The sequence below is a fragment of the Nymphalis io genome, chromosome 18 (genome assembly GCF_905147045.1).
Source record: "Nymphalis io chromosome 18, ilAglIoxx1.1, whole genome shotgun sequence".
NCBI lineage: Eukaryota > Metazoa > Arthropoda > Insecta > Lepidoptera > Nymphalidae > Nymphalis > Nymphalis io.
Window position 1 is genome coordinate 678,887 of NC_065905.1, and position 22,036 is coordinate 700,922.

General features: G+C 31.9%; 3 protein-coding genes across 5 annotated transcripts in view; all 3 read left to right on the forward strand.

Annotated features, from left to right (window-relative positions):
- The window catches only part of LOC126775248 (uncharacterized protein CG3556), a 115,008-nt gene that overhangs the window by 81,578 nt on the left and 11,394 nt on the right, over nucleotides 1-22,036 (forward strand). The gene's annotated exons all lie outside the window — the stretch shown is intronic.
- On the forward strand, nucleotides 9,150-17,786 carry LOC126775255 (protein ABHD11-like). Of its 2 annotated transcripts, none has more exons than XM_050497059.1 (3): nucleotides 9,150-9,649; nucleotides 17,040-17,398; nucleotides 17,609-17,786. In XM_050497059.1, exons 1-3 carry the CDS (start codon nucleotides 9,221-9,223, stop codon nucleotides 17,745-17,747), a joined length of 927 nt encoding a protein of 308 aa, XP_050353016.1. In that variant the 5' UTR covers nucleotides 9,150-9,220; the 3' UTR covers nucleotides 17,748-17,786. The 2 variants fall into 2 exon arrangements, with proteins under 2 accessions (XP_050353016.1, XP_050353017.1); XM_050497060.1 differs by lacking the exon at nucleotides 9,150-9,649 and adding an exon at nucleotides 16,509-16,964.
- On the forward strand, nucleotides 19,645-22,008 carry LOC126775254 (protein ABHD11-like). Its single transcript, XM_050497058.1, has 3 exons — nucleotides 19,645-20,308; nucleotides 20,781-21,145; nucleotides 21,681-22,008. Exons 1-3 carry the CDS (start codon nucleotides 19,880-19,882, stop codon nucleotides 21,817-21,819), a joined length of 933 nt encoding a protein of 310 aa, XP_050353015.1. The 5' UTR covers nucleotides 19,645-19,879; the 3' UTR covers nucleotides 21,820-22,008.

A 22,036-nucleotide genomic window follows, 5' to 3' on the forward strand; every position in this document is an offset into this window, starting at 1 on the left:
TCGAAGCGCACTACTTTGATTTATTATTTTACGCTCTCACTCGCTTACGCCTCACTTACTCTCATTACTTGTTATCTGTTTATGTGGACTTTGATCGTGCTGTGCTGTACTGTGAGTGCGAACAATAAACTGTTGACTGTTCATTGTTTTTTTTTGTTGTTTACGTACCAAGTACTAACCACGCACCGACAACTACAACATGAATATTCAGTGGTGCTTGCCCGGGTTTGAACCCACGATCATCGTTTAAGATTCACCCGTTCGTCTAACCACTAGACCACCAACAACAACAACGAAAGAACAACGACAACGAAAGAACAAGTATATATATATATATATATATATATATATATATATATATATCTTTTTTTTTTAAATCAGGTAAAATATCTTCATGATGACTAAAATCACGAACAATCTTAATTATAACGAAGTGTTCTTCATAACTAATTACACAAGCTCTGTGATTAGGAAACTGTCAAATATGAAACTGTGCTCATGATTCAAAGCAAACTACACTCAAACTATCAAAGGCAGACTTCAGATTAAATTGGTGTAGTGTCTAACACGCGTCAATTATCTTTAGACGACGGTTAGGTGAAGTAGGTTTACCATAATGACGAATTTCTAGAGACCAGCTAATTCCCATTATTGCAACGTAATAAAAACTGATAAATTGGTCATTTGATGGTAAGTGGTCACCACCGCAGACAGAGGATAGACATTTGCAAATAATTTGGGAAATATGTATACATATATCTATATATATAAATATTATATTACAGATATAAATACATACTATTAATACTATGAATATCTCAAAATGGAGAGGAGGCCTTAGGCCACTGCTGGGAGTGGGACATTAACAGGCTGTTACTGAATACTGTACTGTATATGAATATACTGTGACAAAACCACATTTTATACACAAACAATCATGCGGCACGTGCATTGTGGAAATTGTGTGCTAGCCTGAAATATGACGGAAAGGTCATTAACCGCAAATAATATAATACTAAATTCCATAATCCAATTTCAAATTGACATTTTGTTTTTAATTAATCTGAGCTGAATTCTTAGCTTAATGGATTTTAGTTGTGCCAGAGAACAGATTATTGTATAGCCTATGCCAACCATAAGAGGAATAAACCCAAATGTTGATTTGGGTTACAGTTGTTGAACTGTGACATCGATATCATTGGTCACCGATATCAATTGACGCGATATCATTGGTCGACATCTTGAATAATCTATGATATTCACTATCGATTCGCGAAAAAATTGCGTTTTCAATGTCCGCGAAGTTGTAATCGGAACTTCGAAAGTTATATTAATGTGGTTATAACTAGTTAAGTGGAATAGTGTCGTGTTATAAATACAGGTAAATTAATCGAGAACTGTCTACAGTGCGTAATACAGCAGAACAATTAGAAAATCGCATGCAATTTGTAAATTTACGTTTTGTTTATCTTTATTTCTACTCCAATTGGAATAGAGTATACGCCACAATGACACTTATAGCCTATTCAAACTACGAGAGGATTATAGAAAAATAAACAACTTTTACATTGAATTGACTCGATACAATTTGTTGAGATCTTAATAATCTATGTTATTCATTATGGATTCGCACAAAATGACGTTGTAAATGCCGTCGAAGTTGTCAGAAATGTCATCAAGTAAAACAGGATATAAGTTATTAAGTGGAACGGTGTTTTATTATTAATAAAAATATATTAATCAAGAACTGTTTGTATTGTGATATCACATAGAATATGTAAATCTAATTGTTAATCTACTCCTTCGATTGGAATAGGCTAATGTGTTTGTATTATTCAAATAACATAACATATGACATTGACAGATGTTAGTTGGGAGTTAGTTGTTCAATTTCATGCGGAATATATAAATTTAATTATATCTTTTTAATTCAATCCTCGTCGTCGCTACTGTTGTATTTAGAAAAATAATACAAATTCGCTATTATATTTTTAGAATGTGTCAGTTTTTGGTATTTATTTAAAACTACATACATTCTAAACTTATGTCAATAAAACATAAACTTTCCAGTGGCGGCAATATTCACATACATTAAAATGGAAATGGGTCAATAATGAATGACTTGGTTCTAACGTGTAGGATCTTCATTTTAAACCAAAGCATCTTAAATGTATTTACGTCTTTATTTATCTATTTGAAATTGTTATGTGCTATTATATGCGCCGTGTGGGCTTAATCTAACAATAAAATTTTACGCCCGTTCCACAAAGACGATTGAATTAAAATTGTGCATACACTACTGAGGACAATATTTCACAATTAAAGTAAATATTTTTCATAAAATCTTATTAATAATTTTTTTTAACAACTTAGACTTATTTATATTTTAGTATTATACATCATTGTTATTTAATTTTTTTTCTATCCCAATATTCTTAAATGACGAGTACAATTTTCTATTCTTCTAGTACGAAAACTTTCAGGCGAATTCGATTTGTACTTGACTGGCTTTTATAGGCCAGGACACTCCATTAAAATGCCAGTAACACACCCAAATAAATGAAAGCTTTTTCGTATAGTATTTTTTCAGCCGGAGAAAAAAGTCAAAATTGTTCGTTTATTTTCCATATGAATTTTTATTAAATAAATGTCAGTTAACACTGCTAACATAGACATAGAAACTCGTACTGTCTCGTGTCCAATTGTCACAGATAAGGAATAAAATCTCTGACAGAAATATGGCCGCATTCCCGCGCTTATTACAATCAAAATTTAAAGTTTTGCAGATATATACTTTAGTGTAATTCTGTAATCATTATATTACACTAGTACTAATATGAGTTACAATGTAATGTAATTTATAATTAATTGTCACGTATGTTCTCATTGTAAGATATTAACCAAACCATTGAAGCTATTTATTTAAAATTTGAGATTATAATTTTAATTAATTTATTTATTTATTTATTGACACTTTATTGCACCCAAACTTAAAACTAAAAATTACAATTTTTAAACAAAAAAAAAAAAAAAGTTGTGGTGCAACAGGCGGCCTTATCGCTAAGCAGCGATCTCTTCCAGGCAACCTTTGGGCAGAGGATCATAATATTTATAAATGGGAAGGGCACAAGCCCGTTTACCTATATACTACATACACTACTACATACATACATATATATACTACACTACTATTATATATAATATAAATATACATATATATATATATATACTATAATAAATACATACATAAATAAATACATAATATATATATATAATAAAAATAATAGATATAACAAAACAAAAAATTAACAACGACAACGACTGCTTAGTATTAATAATGCGACAAGTAAAAGTCCTTTAATAATATATCTATATGTTTATTACGTCCAAAATATTTAAAAAGATAAATTATATTTTTATCGTACAAAAAACGTACCTATCTAAAATTAATTGATAATATTTGAATTCCATCCTTACACCGCACCGAGTCCAATCGAACGGGATAAAGGTAGAGGGAATGAATGATTATGAGCATGGAAACTAAATACATAAGTATAATATGTAATCAAGACAAAAGTATTGTGATTTTATATCAGATTTAGATCTACATTACTCAATTATATATTTTTATATAACCTTCTTACTCGGCAAATGCCTTTCTTCTTAAAGATAACGTTTGGAGTTTATTCTACCATGCTGCTCCAATGCAGGACAGGTGAGTTACACACATCATCATAGACATGAAGAAACCTGGATGTATCGAATGATTTCTATTACAACCCGACATATGCAAGTCACGATGTTTTCATTCACAACTCATTCGGAGTTAAACAAAAAATAAGCAAATGACAATGCAATGGTATTTACAATCTTCTGCGGTCTGCTCATTATTTTTTAATCGTTTTCGCCCGCGGCTTTGCCGTCGAGTGGGGAGTTTGTTAGGAATAAAAAATTGCCCATGCCCTCCATGGGATTTAAGCTTACATCAAACCAAATTCCATTATCAATTCCAAATTTAATTCAGTGGTTTAGCCGTGGAAGCGTAACAGATACATAGACAGAGAGATTTTCTTTCCCATATATGTATAATAAAAGTTCGTAAATTAATATAACATCGAAGCTTATACAAAATATATATATATAGATAATCTTTCTACTTTAACGTCAATAAGATGATACTCAAATATTACTGAAGCATTAAGCCTATAAATCGAATTCATATTGCCACAAATCAGATTACATAGACCCTAAACCACGAGATACGAAAAGATTCAAAACGTGCCTGAAAAACCAATATGGCCGCCAAATTGCGCGGAAAGGTCATTCGTCGCAGAGCGCCATATCCGCCGTATACATTTCCCTAGGGTAGAAGATACTCGTATATAATATCAAACCTGTCATCTTACTACTGGAAGCTCACGGGAAAGTCACTTTAAATATTTATGCCTCGTCAAGGAAATTCTCCAAGCGGCATTAATATATAAATATATTATAAAAGGAGGCTAATTCTATAAAAGTTATTTGCTAATTTTAATTTTGTTTTTTTTAGATTTCGATTTTTATTTTAAATTATGTATTGTAAAAAGTTTTGATTGCCTTAGTAGACGATTGGCTATTACAGTGCTGTAAATCCAGCGATTCTAATCACGAAACCTTAATCGCACCAATAAGAAAATACCTTCGGAAAATTATCAGTAGCTGCCCAAAGTTTAGAAGTTTGCAGTGTTAGTTCTTCCGCGCCTTCGAAAGCACGTAGAGCCGTTTATCCTACGCTTAAAATATCTTGACGAATTGTCGTCCTATCGGAATTTAAGAGTTTACATGCGTTTGCACACAGACTTGCGCCCGACTGACTTGAAGTTTAGTCAAAACGCTATCGCATTCATAAACGACTAATTATAAATAATGAATGCAATTTATCCAAGAAATATGAGATTATTATTATTATGGCGAGATGGCCCAGTGGTAATATTATTATATTAAATAATAAGCCGAGATGGCCCAGTGGTTCGAACCCGTGAATCTTAACCGATGATCGTGGGTTCAAACCCGGGCAAGCACCACTGAATTTTCATGTGCTTAAATTGTGAGTATAATTCATCTCGTGCTTAACGGTAAAGGAAAACATCGTGAGGAAACCTGCATGTGTCTAATTTCATTGAAATTCTGCCACATGTGTATTCTACCAACCCGCATTGGAGCAGCGTGGTGGAATAAGCTCCAAAACCTTCTCCTCAAAAGGGAGAAGAGGCCTTAGCCCAGCAGTGGGACATTAACAGGCTGTTACTGTATATTATATAATTAATAAATCCAAATTTTCATACACAATAAATAATTATTCACTATTATAATTTCTAACATTATCATAATCGGATCCCTTCCATTGAAAACAGCGAACAGGCAATGACTTCACGTAGTAAAAGAAATATGATAAAAATGTAAATTGTCCTTGCATTTCAAAGTCGAGTGGGAGATACCTTAATGCATATTTTACATAATGTAACACGTGTCGATAAACAAATTTGCATACGTTACGATATAAATGGGAATTGTTTAAGGTAACGAGAATTTGAATAAAATTGCTCACTACGTTCTGGAATGTTTTGTTGTGAAAACGTAAAACGTTTTACTTTCAAGTTAATATATATATAAATGACACGATAATTTTAAATGTTTTCTCTTAAATAGAATGGTTTAAACATTTTAATTTGAACCAGCAAAATAACAGTATGATATTTATACATAAATAGATAACGACAAAACAGTTAAATAACTTTTTCTTGTCTGTTTAAAAAGTCGCTAGAATCACTTGAAAGGACCTACATAAATATCGAATTATTATATATGATATATTAAAAGGTACGTTCCTAGCGCATTGTAATTATTTAATACATATACATAATTACAATTAAAGTCACCATAATTATCACCAAAGCAAATGGTGTTAAATCTTGATTTCATTGACGTAGTGTTTTCACAGTCGGTTACTTTTCAATTAGTTCACCAGACGGAAAATACCAGACCTGAAAGATAAATAGGGTTCCTTTAAGCGTTAATTTGAAAGAATGTTATATTATACCTAAGTTTATTTCTTGGTAACAAATGAGAAATGTTGTCTGACTGTTTTAATTCTACCCAACTACATATATTCAATTAACGGTACGCTTGCGACTTGATGTGAACTTTTGTTTCAACTATTTGTTTTTTTGTGCAAGTCCTTTTCTGAAATAAATATAACTTTTTTTTATCGCTGTAAAAGCCCGTTACGCGTTTCCCACACGGGAACAGTGGGGGGCAGGATGTGGAGCTCACCGGTGTCCAAGGCGCCGAGTGTGAGTTTTTTTATGATAAGTACTTTATTAAGTGACATCATGATCGTTTAATTGTTAAACCTACTAACTGACAAACTTAGATATAACTCTGTGGCCTAGTGTAACAATGTCTTATCTCAATAGCCCTTACTTTTGTAATCAAAATAGGAACAATGAATGATGAATGTTGATTGTTGTACAAATATATAATATATGCATTTCTTGCGTATTATTGTTGGTATTACTAATGTTAAGCTTATACCGTTTCAGCATAAATAAATTTATTATCTTTAAAATGACTTGGCAAATCGAAAAATATGGTTTACATCTTACTATTTAATATACTTTGGTCTATTTAGCACCAGGCCACAGATATGACAGTAATTTGATTACTAAACGAATAAATCTAGATCTATGACTTGTCTAACTAACACGAACGTGTTTTCCGCCAGTAATGGAGTCAGCCTTCCCACGCCTCGCTGGCGGGTCTTACCAATTAGCGCAGCAGACGGAAAATTACCCTTACCTGGGGGTAACCCAAATTGTCGCCTTTGATGTAAATTCATTAAACGTTAAATTTTCCAGATTTAAATCACTCAGAGGATAAATTTCATTTCTCGTTGGCAATTTATTCCATATTTCGATTAAAGTTTTCGCTCACCCATTAAGTAATAATAAAATATTCACATTCATTTTTCACATTGCAGCTACGACACGAGATCATGATTTGTACAGTAGCTATTTCTAATATCTATTTGTTTATATTTAAGGGTTTGTATAGAACTGGTAATGAATTTTATTTCTATATAACAAGAATATTTTATTTAAATTTTACTACAATTTGACTTAAAAAACTTAAAAATAATGGTAACTTTGATATCGCTGGAAAGACATTCTGAATTCTACTTTTAAAAATAGGACTCCGACCCAAAAATGCTGACCTTTACACCCTTTTGTCCCGTCACAATATTTTGAAGTGAATCTTTTTAGAGAGAAAATATGACGTAGAAAGAAGGAGAGCTATATTATTATGCCGTTTCAATTCTATCACACACAGCTACACAGCGCTGCAAGCATAATTTTTTTGTCAAGGAATAACGTTTTGTTTAGTCATATCTTTGCTATCTGCAAACAAAACGTTATAGCTAAGTATATAGTTAACTACTTCAGAAAGCTATTGGTGACATTTGGTCGGACATTAAACTCTTATAAATCCCGCTTCCTTCAAGCAGGGTCGTAGGGTGAAACAAGAATTAGATTTCTTTTAGATTTTTTATTAAGAAAACACATAAAAAATCATCAAATCCAGACGTTTAGGAGATGTACAGCGATATACACATAGAGAAGGCATAATGTGTCTTATATAGTAATGATGATAAAAGATTGGGTTTATTGTTATTGTATATTAGGTAAATTAAACTATTTTTAGATTTGTCATTAGTACGTAGCTCTTAAATAACGTATTTGCATCAAGCGCAAAATTATTATCAGTTGAACGCTAATTTTCATAGGGTTACCAATTAATAAATTTTACCATATAATGAAAAAAATAATAAATAATTCACTTAAAAACGATTAGTAAACAAGTAAATGGGCCACCTTATAAGTGGTCACCGTTACCGTATGGACAATAGATCGTAATTGTGGAACAAAACTTGGGAAAGATCAAAGTTTTGGAAAATAATATAGGTAGTTATAAAATTATTTATCAAATTTTTAAAATAAACATTTTATTACAAACTGCAAAAACTTATGACCAATCATTTTTTTTGTTTTATATAATTTTTATTATAACGGATAGCATGAGTTGCGTTTCACACCCTGAATACTAATTATCATCTCAAGACTAAAAATGTTTAAACTTTGATAAAAAAAATGTGATAATTGTTGAATATTGGTTAGCGCAAATGTTAAGAGATTTTGCGTTTAGTTCTATAGTATATTTCATCGTTACAAGTGCTTTTTCTTATTTTGATTGATTTGTTTTACTAACATGTTTATTATTGGTGAGCGCATTTATTATATAAAAGTATTTTAAATCGTTTAAATTGACAGGCCGGTTGGCGTGGTTGGTAGATACTTGCCTTTCACGCCGAAGGTTGTGGGTTCGATTCCCACCCAGGACAGACATTTGTGTGCATGAAGACTCAGGACAAACAGACATACTGTTTATCCTGAGTCTGGGTATAATTATCTATATAAGTATGTATTTACAAAATAATAGTCGTATATCAGCTGTCTGGTTTTCATGGTACAAGCTCTGCTTAGTTTGGGATCAGATGGCCGTGTGTGAATAATGTCCCAGGATATTATTATTATTATTTTAATTTATATAATAGAGGTTAACCCTACTCCTGAAGTTCTAAATCCTAGTTGCTGATGCTAGTCCAAAATCTTCCCTTCCTATTTCCCAAAAACTTCGAGACAGTAATGATCCCAATTACTCTAATCGTAACATTTAAAATAGCACATTCAACTAACACAAAACCTTATATCCAATCTATCGTATATGCATCCATTTTACTCCGAAGGACCAGAAGTTATTCTGACGATGAGAAGTGACACAGGAACTACATATTATACGGGCTATAAAATTTGGACAGTTTTTACATAAAAATAAAATTAGTTATATAATTATTTATATAATAAACGTGACCTGTAAATAGACCAAGGTGTCATTTTTTATTAAATATAGTTTAAAATACTAACAAATATTATTTATATTTGATCTTATAATTGACACATCTTATTATTTTTGTATTTGTTTTAGATTAAAGATTAACTAGAGAATTGCAACTGCTATGGTTATCTTTAAAAATTAATTGTTTTTTTTTTTTTTCTAATAAAAATAATCAGTACTCTGTTTGCACAAATAAAAGCCATTACACTAAGAATTGTATTGAACAAACATGCAGTTTCATATAATTTTATCGAAAGTTTTTTCTAAAATATATACAAATTCATTAAATCGCCTTCGTCCCATAATTACACGAAGTGCAGCGACGTCAAACAAAGACGAAGCTGTGGATTTAGCTTATTCTTCATACGAATACGCTGATAAGACTTCGACGAAGCCGCCGCTAGTTATACTACATGCTCTGTTGGGTTCAAAGAACAATTGGATAGATGTGAGTAAAGCAATTCATGAAACAACTGGCAGAAGAGTGATCAGTATTGACGCACGAAATCACGGTGATAGCGCACATTCACCCCAACATACTTTATGTCATATGGCGCATGACCTTAGCAAGCTGCTTGAACAGCTAGAACTGCCAAAAGTATCTGTATTCGGACATAGTATGGGCGGCCTTAGTGCAATGGTGTTTTCATTACTCTATGTAAGTTTTTCGCAATTTAAGCAAGTAGCTAGCCTATACTGACAACATTTCACATTTAATATATTGTTATTTTAGCCTGATTCTGTATCGAGTTTGATTGTGGAAGACGTATCACCAGTAAGAATAAGTCCTCAAATGTATACCATAGTAAATCTGTTCGATGCTATGGCTACTGTGACTGTTAAACCGGACGTCCCAATGTCAAAGGCGAGGGAACTGGTTGACGAACATTTGAAGTCAATAACCCTGGATATCAATATACGAAACTATTTAATCACAAATTTGGTACAGAATGACAGTGGCTACACTTGGCTAGTTAATTTACCAGCTCTGAAAGGAATTCTGAAATATGCAAGCTTTCCTGATAGTTTAAAAGGTCTACAGTATGTTGGCCCAACTCTTTTCATTGGAGGATCTCTTTCCGATTTTATTGGCTAGTTATTTTAGTTTTTAACACAAATCAAACTAGCGCTTCATTATAGTCGTGCCCACTTACTATAAAGTAATTTATTAAATCATCTGACTGATGATATTTAATCTAAAAAAAAAAAAAAAGAAATACATCTAACACGCCGTGTAAAATATACAGCTGCAATGAATGAATAATTGCTGAAATCATGATATGGTTTAGATAGTAATCTAGATGAAATATTTGAAAATATAGTTGTATTTATTTTCAGTAAAAATGACCTACCAAAAATAAAAGAATATTTCCCGTTAGCTCAACTCACTTATATTGAAGATGCCGGACATTGGGTGCATATTCAACAACCAGAGACATTCCATAAAATTGTTTGTAAATTCCTTGTGGAAAATTAATGTCAATGTCCAGTTAATGGTTATAGTACATTCACCACAAATACATAAAAATAAGAATAAATTCTATTATTATTATAGAATTGTATAAAGATGTAATAAAATCTAAACTAAAAAGACATGTTTTGTTTGTTTTTATTTGTAATGTTATGAAATTAAAAATAATAATATTTTAAGTTTTTCAGTGTTTCCATAACTAATATTCGCTCAAAAATAATTATTATAAAATATTCACAGACAAGTGTCCCTTGGGCTCCATAAAATCTGTTCGTATACTGTGACTTTCGACATACTTTCTACATCATCAATGCACCACCAAGCATGGGAACTAATATACAATAAATGCATAGGCACTCTTACAATAAAAAAACTCTTTATTAAATAATTTTATTAATAAAAAGTTGTATTAAATGAGAAAAATATCAAAGTTGAGTAAAAAAAGGAACAAATAGATTTTTAATTACCAATAATCTAAAATTAACGTATTATTATAGCTAAAAAATTCGTGGTAAATCTATATAAATTATGCACTGTAATTTCTATTTACTGCATTTTGATTTAATCTGTATTTTTAAGAGAAACTCAGTGCTTCCAACAAGGGGGGTTTTCCCTCTAAATTTGGGGGTAAGTCAGATGAAATGGAATATTTTTAGAAGAAACATTTTTAGAGGAAATCTCTCTTAATTACAAGTTAACTGTTGCTTGCAGTACTTGCTTTGCTTTTTTTAAACATAATATTATAAAAACATATTTTCTATTTATTTCAATTCTAAAAAGATACTTCTCAAAGACTGGCAGCACTGGGATAACTTGAATTTTAGTTGTAAGCACTGAATCTTGATTGTCGTCTATAAGTTTAAATCAAACAAGTTTAAAATTTAAAAATATGTAAACATTAGCATGTATTTCATTTTAAGGAAAGTTATTACTTAAATACGCACATCTTCGTTATGTCGTCTTCGTTTTATAGTTATACGAAGTGCAGCGACGTCCAACAATGACGAAGCTGTTGATTTAGCTTATTCTTCATACGAATACGCTGATAAGACTTCAACGAAGCCGCCGCTAGTCATACTACATGTTCTGTTATGTGGCAAATCGAAAAATCTGGTTTTATATTTTACTCAATAATATAATAATAATAATGTCCTCCAGACCGATTTCGGCCACGGCGGCCAATCTCAAGAGAGATTAGCCAACTACGCAGGAGATATTATAGTGCACAAGTGTGTGCGCAAACACAGCTGCACTCTCTATTCCCTAACTCTCATAATCCGATGGGACGGCAATCCGACACGACCGGAAAGAGTTCAGGCGCAGGACCAACGGCTTTACGTGCTTTCCGAGGCACGGGAGTGTACACACTTCCAACTTCCAGACTCCGGGCTGCTACTGAGAATTTTCTGACAGAAAAACCCAATAACTTTTTATTGGCCCGACCTGGGAATTGAACCCAGAACCTCCAGGTCTGTGGCCTTATATCAAGCCACTAGACCAACGAGGCAGTCAACTCAATAATATACTTTTGTCTATTTAACACTAGGCCACAGATATGACTACTGTCTCTCACTACACTCTAATTTGATTACTAAACAATGTTTCTTGGATATTCGTTGCATATGGCGCTAAACGAATAAATCTAGATCTAAGACTTGTCCAACTAAAACGAACCTGTTTTCTGCCAATAATTGTCAGCTTTCCCACGCCTCGGTGGTGGGTCTTACCAAATAGCGCAGCAAACGAAAAATTCCCTTACCTGGGTGTAACCCAAATTGTCGCCTTTGATGTAAATTCCTTTAATGGTAATTTTTCCAGATTTAAATCACTTAGAGGAAAAATTTCATTTCTCGTTGGCAATTTTGGCAATTTATTTCATATTTCAATTAAGGTTTTCGCTCACCCATTAAGTAATAATAAAAATATTCATATTCATTTTTTACATTCACGTTCTTGCAGCTATGACTTCATCATCATCATCATCATCACCCTTTTTGCGTCCACTGCTGGACATAGGTCTCTCCAAATGGCACGCCACTGAGCTCGATTTTCAGCTCTTAATCTCCAACCGCTGCCAGCCACCTTGCGTATATCGTCACTCCACCTAGCTGGAAACGTATAGAAAACTCGGTCAAGTCTTTTCGTCACGAATACCGCAATGCTTGAAGACAAAAGTCTTCAACGAGTGCGTCTTACTGGTTATGACCTACGGAGCCGAGACGTGGACACTGACAGTGCGTTTGGTCCACCATTTTAAGGTCGCTCAGCGAGCTACGGAGAGGGCTATGCTCGGAGATTCTCTGAAGGATCGAATCCCAAATATGGTGATCCGACAGAGAACCAAGGTTATCGACATAGCCCAAAGGATTAGTAAGCTGAAGTGGCAGTGGGCTGGACACATATGTCGCAGAACCGACGACCGTTGGAGTAGACGTGTTCTGGAGTGGTCTCCACTCCACGCCTTGGCAAACGTAGCGTAGGACGCCCTCCAGCTAGGCAGCTATGACACGCGATCATAATTTGTACAGTAGCTATTTTTAATATCTATTGTATATATTTTATTATTATTTGTATATATTTGTATATAAGGCTTGAATTTTATTTCTATATAACAACAATATTTTATAAGAATTTTACTACAATTTGACTTAAAAATAAAAAATAATGGTAAGTTTGATATCGCTGGAAGGACATGTACCTACTGAATTCTACTTTTAAAAATTGGACTCCGACCCAAAAATACTGACCTTTACATAATTTTGTCCCGACACAATATTTTTGAAGCGAATCTTTTTAGAGAAAATATGACGTAGAAAGAAGGAGAGCTATATATTTATGAAGTTCCAATTCTATCACACACAGCTGCACAGCGTTAAGTATATAGTTAACTACTTCAGAAAGCCATTGGTGAAATTTGGTCAGACTTTAAACTCTTATAAATTCCGACTTCGTACAAGCAGGGTCATAGGATGAAACAAGAATTGGATTTCTTTTTAGATTTTTTATTAAGAAAACACATAAAAACAATCAAATCTAGACGTTTAGGAGATGTACAACAACATACACACAGAGAAGAATTATTATATAGAATAGGGGGGTGGACGAGCATATGGGCCACCTGATAGTAAGTGGTCACCAACGCCAATAGACATTGGCATTGTAAGAAATGTTAACCATCGCTTACATCACCAATGCGCCACCAAACTTCTGAATTAAGATGTCCCTTGTGCCTGTAATTACACTGGCTCACTCACCCTTCAAACCGGAACACAACAATACGAAATACTGCTGTGTAGAATATCTGATAAGTGGGTGGTACCTACCCAGACGAGCTTGCACAAACCTCTACCCCACTAATGATGATATTAAATATAGTAATGATGATATAAGATTGGGTTTACTTTTATTAAATATAAGTTATATTAAATTATTCTTAAATTCGTCATTGCTAAGAAGCACTTACATAACGTGTTTACATTAAGCGCGAACTGCATAAATTATAATCAATTCAATGCTAATTTTCGTAGAGTTACCAATTAATTACCATATTTTATTTTATTTAAAAACGATGAGTAAACAAATGGGCTACCTTATAAGTGACGGTGACTCCGTTACCATATGGACAATAAATAATTGTGCAACAAAACTTGAGAACGATCAGTTTTGGATTTTTTTTTCCATATATAATAGGTATAGTTATAAAATAATTTATCAAATTTTTAAAATAAACATTTTATTACTACCGTCCAAAAATTCATGACAAATATATATATTTTTTGTTCTATATAATTTGTATTATAACGGGTAGCATGAGTTTGCGTTTCACACACTGAATCTTAATTATCATCTCAAGACAAAAAATGTTTAAAAAGCATGTATTCATTGTTGGTTAGTGCATGTGTTAAGAAATTTTGAGAGTTCCCCTTCAGTTCTATTCTGTAATTCATTGTTAAAAGTGCTTATTGTGACTTTCGTTGATTTGTTTCACTAACATATTTATTATTGGTGAGTGCATATATTACTTAAATATATTAAAAATTTTGTAATGGTAGTTAGCTCAGTGGCGTGCCATTAGAGAGGCCTATGTTCAACAGTGGACGACGAAGGGTTGATGATGGTGATGATGTTAAGTTCGACAAGCTGCTTAAGCAACTACATAATATATAAAAAGTATATAACATAGAAAAAAATTTTATATAACAATTTTATTTAAGGTTTAAAAGCGGTAATTTGACTGATCTAGTAGATTTGGTGTTAAATACATTTTGTTTTTGGGAAACATATAATGATGAGATGTATAGCATACAGTATATTACTGTACTTATAGCATATTAATATAAAATAATATATAACTATATATAACAAAAACAAAACATACATAAAATCACATAGAAAAAACATTATAATATTAAGCGAGAGAAAGGTGAAGTAAGATAACATTTTTTTTAAACCAAATAAAATTCATTACTTAATGAAAGCAAGCTACATTGACATCCCTGAAGAAAGCAAGAATATAACTACAGTTGCATATTTATAACAAACTAAAAGATATGATAGATACATATGTGTAGTTTATTAAATATTTAGTATCTCATTTTTATATGTAAATGCACTTACCTGTTCTCTTACAAAATTCTTTCACCAAAGGTTGTCTGTTAGAGATTGGTATAAGCGATAAGACTGCCTTTGCGCACCATTTTTTATTTTCTTTTTCTTTGATTATTTCTTACTTCTCTCATTTTATGTATATGTTGTGCAAAAAGTGTTAAATAAATAAATAAATAAAAGATTGAATATTAAGATAGGTTCGTACATCCATACAAAAATGACTACATTATATTTTTATCTTATTTATTTTACTTTCAAAATCATTAATTGTTTTCATATAATATCAATATCTGAATAGAATTTATTTTAAAAAATTTAAATTTTGTCAGCAACAGTATAAAATATTACTTATGCATTTCATTTTACAAATTTGCACATTAAATAATGGATTATATATAGAACTTATTTGTGGACAATCAAATTCTAAATTGGACAATAGGATAGGTGATTCCATAAAATTGCTTATCACTTTATATAAGAAAAGCTGGTCGCTAGGCAAATGATAGCAAAAAAATCACATCTATAGCACACATAAATTTAAATACATATTTTGTTTGTAGAATTTTCTTTCTTGTTCCATTGACTAAACTTCCTTTGTATTTAAGTTTCTGATCAGCAAAATAACGCAATTGACTTTCAATATTAACTTAATTTCTAGTACACTACTAATATCAAAATTATTTAATTTTTTTTTTTTGTAACTAGGTACGTAATTTATCCTTAAAGTTATATATGAATATTTTTTAATTTTAATATTACTTTACAGTCTTACTAATCTCACAGTCTTAATATTATCTTAATATCTATACTAATAGAATATAAAAAGATAAAGTTTGATTTTTTGTATGTTTGTCTGGGAGCTGAGATGGTCCAGTGGTTAGAATGTGTGAGTCTTAGCCGACGTTTGTAAATTAAAACTCTTGAAAACTTCACATTTTATATCATTCGATAGGGCTCATATTTCGAGTAAATGTAACTTTATAAAAATATTTCAACGATAATATCAATAACAATTTTTAATTAAAGTTGCACGCGCTCCACGTAGGATAACTAGTAAGATTTCCCGAACATCACACTAAACTATAGTTTTTTACACAAACAGATAAAGAGACACAATACATATGCCATGTATTTATGCAAAAACAACACAAAAAAAACACCACTGAAAACAAGAGATTGTTGACAAAACTTTTTGATTTTGACAACTCAGTTTGACCACAGCCTATAACCATTACCAAAAAGATGAGTGTCTGTATATATGCGTATGTGCATATTTCTAATGCATATTATACACATCTTCGGCACATCTTATTATTTTTGTATTTGTTTTAGATTCAAGATTAACTAGAAAATTGCAACTGCTATGCTTATCTTTAAAAATTAATAGATTTTTTTCTAATAAAAATAATCACTACTTTGTTTGCACAACTAAAAGCCATTACACTAAGAATTGTATTGAACAAACATGCAGTTTCATTTAATTTTATCGAAAGTTTTTTCTAAAATACGCACAAATTCATTATCTCGGGTTCGTCCCATAATAACACGAAGTGTAGCGACCTCCAGCAAAGGCGAAGCTGTGGATTTAGCTTATTTTTCATACGAATACGCTGATAAGACTTCGACGAAGCCGCCGCTAGTTATACTACATGCTCTGTTAAGTTCAAAGAACCATTGGATAGATGTCAGTAAAGTAATTCATGAAACAACTGGCAGAAGAGTGATCAGTATTGACGCACGAAACCACGGTGATAGCGCACATTCACCCCAACATACTTTAAGTCATATGGCGCATGACCTTAGCAAGCTGCTTGAACAGCTAGAACTGCCAAAAGTATCTGTATTCGGACATAGTATGGGTGGCCTCAGTGCAATGGTGTTTTCATTACTTTATGTAAGTTTTTCGCAATTTAAGCAAGTAGCTTATTAATAATGGCAACATTTATAAATTTATATATTGTTATTATAGCCTGATTCTGTATCGAGTTTGATTGTGGAAGACGTATCACCAGTAAGAACAAATCCTCAAATAAAAACCATAGTAAATTTGTTCGATGCTATGGCTACTGTGACTGTTAAGCCGGACGTCCCAATGTCGAAGGCAAGGAAACTGGTTGACGAACATTTGAAATCAGTAACCCTGGATATCAATATACGAAACTATTTAATCACAAACTTGGTGTATAATGACAATGGTTACACATGGCGATTTAATTTACCAGCTCTGAAAAATATTTTTAAATATGCAAGCTTGCCTGATAGTTTAAAAGGTGTACAATATGTTGGCCCAACTCTTTTCATTGGAGGATCTCTTTCCAATTTTATTGGGTAGTTATTTTAATTTTAACACACATTAATCTATTCCATTATAATTGTGTCCACTTATTATAAAGTGATTTATTTAAAAAAAAGAAATACATCCAACAGGCCTTAAAAAATATACAGCTGCAATGGATAAAAACTGAAGAAATAGTGATATGGTTTAAGCTTTAGACCGTAATATTTAAATATTTGGTCATTAAATGTATTTATTTTCAGTAAAAATGAACTACCAAAAATACAAGAATACTTCCCGTTAGCTCAACTCACTTATATCGAAGGTGCTGGACATTGGGTGCACATTCAACAACCAGAGATATTTCATAAAGTTGTTTGTAAATTCCTTGTCGAAAATTAATATAAACATCCAGTCAATGAGGATAGTACATTCACCACAAAAAATATAAAAGAACGAATAAGTAGTAATATTATTTAATTGTGCAAAGATGTAGTAAAATCATTAAGTTAAGTAACAACTTTTGTTTTTTTTATATGTCATAAAAATTAATATTTGAAGTTTTTCAGTGTGTCCACAACTGATATTCGCTCACAACGAATTATTAAAAAATAATCATAGACATGTGTCCGTTGGTCTATGGTGACCTTAAATGCTATACGTTTCGTTCGACTTCCGATCGACATCTCAACGCCATCCAAAACGTCATATCAACTAAAAAATTCGTAGCCAATCGTAGACAGAGAAACTAAACTAAACTAAACTAAACTTACTTTCTCTGTCTACGTGGCCAATCTCTATAAATTATGCACAGTAATTTCTATTTATTGCATTTTGATTTAATCTGTATCTTTAAGAGTACGTTAGTGTTGCCAACTTGGGAGTTTTCCCTTTAAATGTGGAGGCAATTCAGATGAAATGGGATATTTTTATGGACAACAGTTTTTCAGGGTGTAATAAGACAAAACCTTGACTTGAAGGTTTTATTCCACATAATAAGTAAATAAATGATATATGACATTATAAAAGAATAAAGAGTAAATGAGGTTTAATATCACTACATTCACCCACACTTTCTCTCTCTATTTTGTCTGCGCTCTCTATTTGATCTACGTAAATTTGATTCTTCTTCTGTTGAACGAGAGTAACCTACTGTAGTTGGTTGCTCTTCTGTAGATTCATAAGCTTCACTTTCAGGTGAAGAAAATCAATAGAATCGGATGTATTATATTCCCTTGCCGAATGATTTCCTACTTCACTCGATATTTCATTGGAAGATAAATTATCATCAGTGACTATATCAATTTCTCCATTATTTTGACCTAAAGGTGCTAAATTGCGATTTGACACGGTGGTTTCTCTACCATCTGACAAACGAACGTTAGAATAATCAGGATTTACGTGAAGCAGTTCCACCTCTTCGACTAGCGGTTGATATTTACTGGCGCGATTGAATCTTCATATAAGAGCATGTTCTGAATGAATTAACCAGCTCGGCACAGATACACCATTTGCTGATCTTCTAGTGTGCACAAACATTTTTAAAATCACATTCTTTCGTTAATTGTTTTAAAGCTTGTAAATAGTTGTCTATTGACTCTTCAATTTGCTGTCTTGTCGTAACTAGAGCGTGTCTGGCAAAAATTATATTTGTTGGTTTTATAAATAGTTTATCCAATATGGCCAGTGCCGTTTCATATGTGGAACATTCGCTTATATAGGTAAGTGTATTTGATGAATCATGGTTAATTAGTAAATCCATTTTTTTATGATAAGTGATTACTTTTCAGTCGTGTGAAGTAAATCAGAATACGATAGAAAGCTTTCAAATGTTCTTTTCCAATGTTCCCAATGTTTCGCTGTGGAACTATTGGAGCGGTCAACATCTAAACGATCCTGATCGTTTAGATGTTGACCGCTCCGATTAAGTATTTATCAATTTTTGTAAATACATTAAATAATTATGTGGAATAAATGGTAATAAGACAAAACCCTGACTTGAAGGTTTTATTCCACATAATAAGTAAATAAATGACATATGACATTATAAAAGAATAAAGAGTAAATGAGGTTTAATATCACTATACAGGAAGAACATTTTTTAGAAGAATTCTCTCTTAATTTCACCGTTGCTTGCACTACTTACTTTGCTTTGTTTTTACATAATATTATAAATGTAACCAAGTTTACTGCTTCTTGCAGTACTTGCTTTGCTTTTTTTAAGCATATTATTATAAAAATATATTTCCTATTTATTTCAATTCATGACTTAGGGAAAGATACTTCTCAAAGATTGGCAGCACTGGGATAACTTGAATTATAGTTGTAAACACTGAATCCTGATTGTCATCTACAACTTCATATAAAGCAAGTTTAAATTTAAAAAATCATTTAACCATTCAAAATTTGAAATCGAACAATATCATACCATATGTATCATCTATTTTATACGTGACGCTGGCAGAATATTTTGCGCTCAAATAGCGTACACGCCAGAAAAGGGGAAAAAATTAAAATTTAAAAAGTATGTAAACATGAAATTCTATTTTATTTCAAGGAAGCTTATACCTAAAATACGCTCAACTTCATTATGTCGTCTTCATCCCATAATTATACAAAGTGTAGCGACATCAAACAAAGACGAAGCTGTGGATTTAGCTTATTCTTCATACGAATACGCTGATAAGACTTCGACGAAGCCGCCGCTAGTTATACTACATGCTCTGTTAGGTTCAAAGAACAATTGGATAGATGTCAGTAAAGCAATTCATGAAACAACTGGCAGAAGAGTGATCAGTATTGATTCAAGAAATCACGGTGATAGCGCACATTCACCCCAACATACGTACTTTCATATGGCGCATGACCTTAGCAAGCTGCTTGAACAGCTAGAATTAACAAAAGTATCTGTATTCGGACATAGTATGGGCGGCCTTAATGCTATGGTGTTTTCACTTCTCTATGTAAGTTTTTTCGTAATTTTATCAAACATTTGGTATTGATTTATATTATTCTGTATAACTCTAATAATTATTCCTTTAAAGTAGGTACGCGTTACAAATTATGTTATATGAAGTTGTAGGTCTTTACAAATAAAACAAAGATCTTCAGAAATATTAATATTGAAATGTATGATACTTATCGGCACTTCTACTGCTACATTTTAACTGTATAATTTTCATATAATCTTCTTTCCCCTATTAAAGCTTCTTACAAACTAGGCAAGGATCCCAGTCAAAATATAACAGAATATCTCTCAACACATTTATGCTCGCTTAGCCTTGCTTACACACTTTGTACAAGCAGCTTTCCTTACACAAAGTGTGTTGTAACCACTATTTATTACCATAGTGAAAATAAATAAAAAATTATGATATTAGCATGGATTATAATTACAAGATTTTACATTAAACAATTTGTATATTGTTATTTCAGCCTGATTTGGTATCCAGCCTGATAGTCGAAGACATATCACCAGTTAAAACAAGTCCTCATATATTTACCATAATAGATCTGTTGGATGCTATGGCTACTGTGTCTGTTAAGCCGGATATCCCAATGTCCAAAGCAATGGAACTGGTTGATGAACATTTGAAGTCAGTAACCCTGGATATCAATATACGAAACTATTTAATCTCAAACTTGGTTTATAATGATAATGGCTACACTTGGCAAGTTAATATACCAGCTCTGAAAGAAAATTTTAAAGAGCATATTGCAAATTTTCCAGATAATATAAAAGGTTTACAGTATGTCGGCCCAACTCTTTTCATTGGAGGATCTCTTTCAAATTACATTGGGTAGTTATTTTAATTTTTAACACACTTTAAATAAATAATATTTAACTTTGGTATAGGAATACATAAGAAGGCTCATTTGAAGATCTGCCTTTCTCCATTTAATAATAAAAAAAAAAGAAACAACTTACAGAGAAATCACAGATTACAGATATCTTATAAGATATACAATAACAGCCTGTTAATGTCCCACTGCTGGGCTAAGGCCTCCTCTCCTTTTTGAGGAGTAGGTTTATTCCACCACGCTGCTCCAATGTGTGTCGGTAGAATTCACATGTGGCATAACTTCAATGAAATTCGACACACGCAGGTTTCTTCACGATGTTTTCTTTCATCGTCAAGCACGAGATGAATTATAAATTAAGCACATGAAAATTCAGTGCTGCTTGCCCAGGTTTGAACCCATGATCATCCATTAAGATTGATGCGTTCTAACCACTAGGCCATCTCGGCATTCATAAAGTATACAGCTGCAATCAATTAAATTCTACCAAACTGATAGGTAAATTATTTGGTATTTTAATTATTTTATTTTCAGGCTAAATGACCTACCAAAAATACAAGAGTACTTCCCATCAGCTCAACTGACTTATATCGAAGACGCTGGACATTGGGTACATATTCAAAAGCCAGATACATTCCATAAAGTTATTTGTAAATTCCTTGTAGAAAATTAATATCAATACATATGAACCATATATTTCGTTATTAATATATCATATTAAATAAGAATAAATGTTATTATAATTAATTATAAATATTATTGTAAATATAATTATAAATAGATGTGCTATAATAATAAACTTAAGGTACAACTCTTGTTTTTTTTAAGTTATTAAAATTAATAAACATGTTGATAATATAAACAGTTATTTATTTTAAATGATATTCCAT

Bases quoted from the DNA above. Each gene is read 5' to 3' on its own strand.
- LOC126775254 (XM_050497058.1), top strand. From the start codon at position 19,880: ATGAAATTCTATTTTATTTCAAGGAAGCTTATACCTAAAATACGCTCA. The intron at 20,309-20,780 runs GTAAGTTTTTTC...TTGTTATTTCAG, and splicing joins TGGTGTTTTCACTTCTCTAT to CCTGATTTGGTATCCAGCCT. The intron at 21,146-21,680 runs GTAGTTATTTTA...TTTTATTTTCAG, and splicing joins TCTCTTTCAAATTACATTGG to GCTAAATGACCTACCAAAAA.
- LOC126775255 (XM_050497059.1), top strand. From the start codon at position 9,221: ATGCAGTTTCATATAATTTTATCGAAAGTTTTTTCTAAAATATATACA. The intron at 9,650-17,039 runs GTAAGTTTTTCG...TTGTTATTATAG, and splicing joins TGGTGTTTTCATTACTCTAT to CCTGATTCTGTATCGAGTTT. The intron at 17,399-17,608 runs GTAGTTATTTTA...ATTTATTTTCAG, and splicing joins TCTCTTTCCAATTTTATTGG to TAAAAATGAACTACCAAAAA.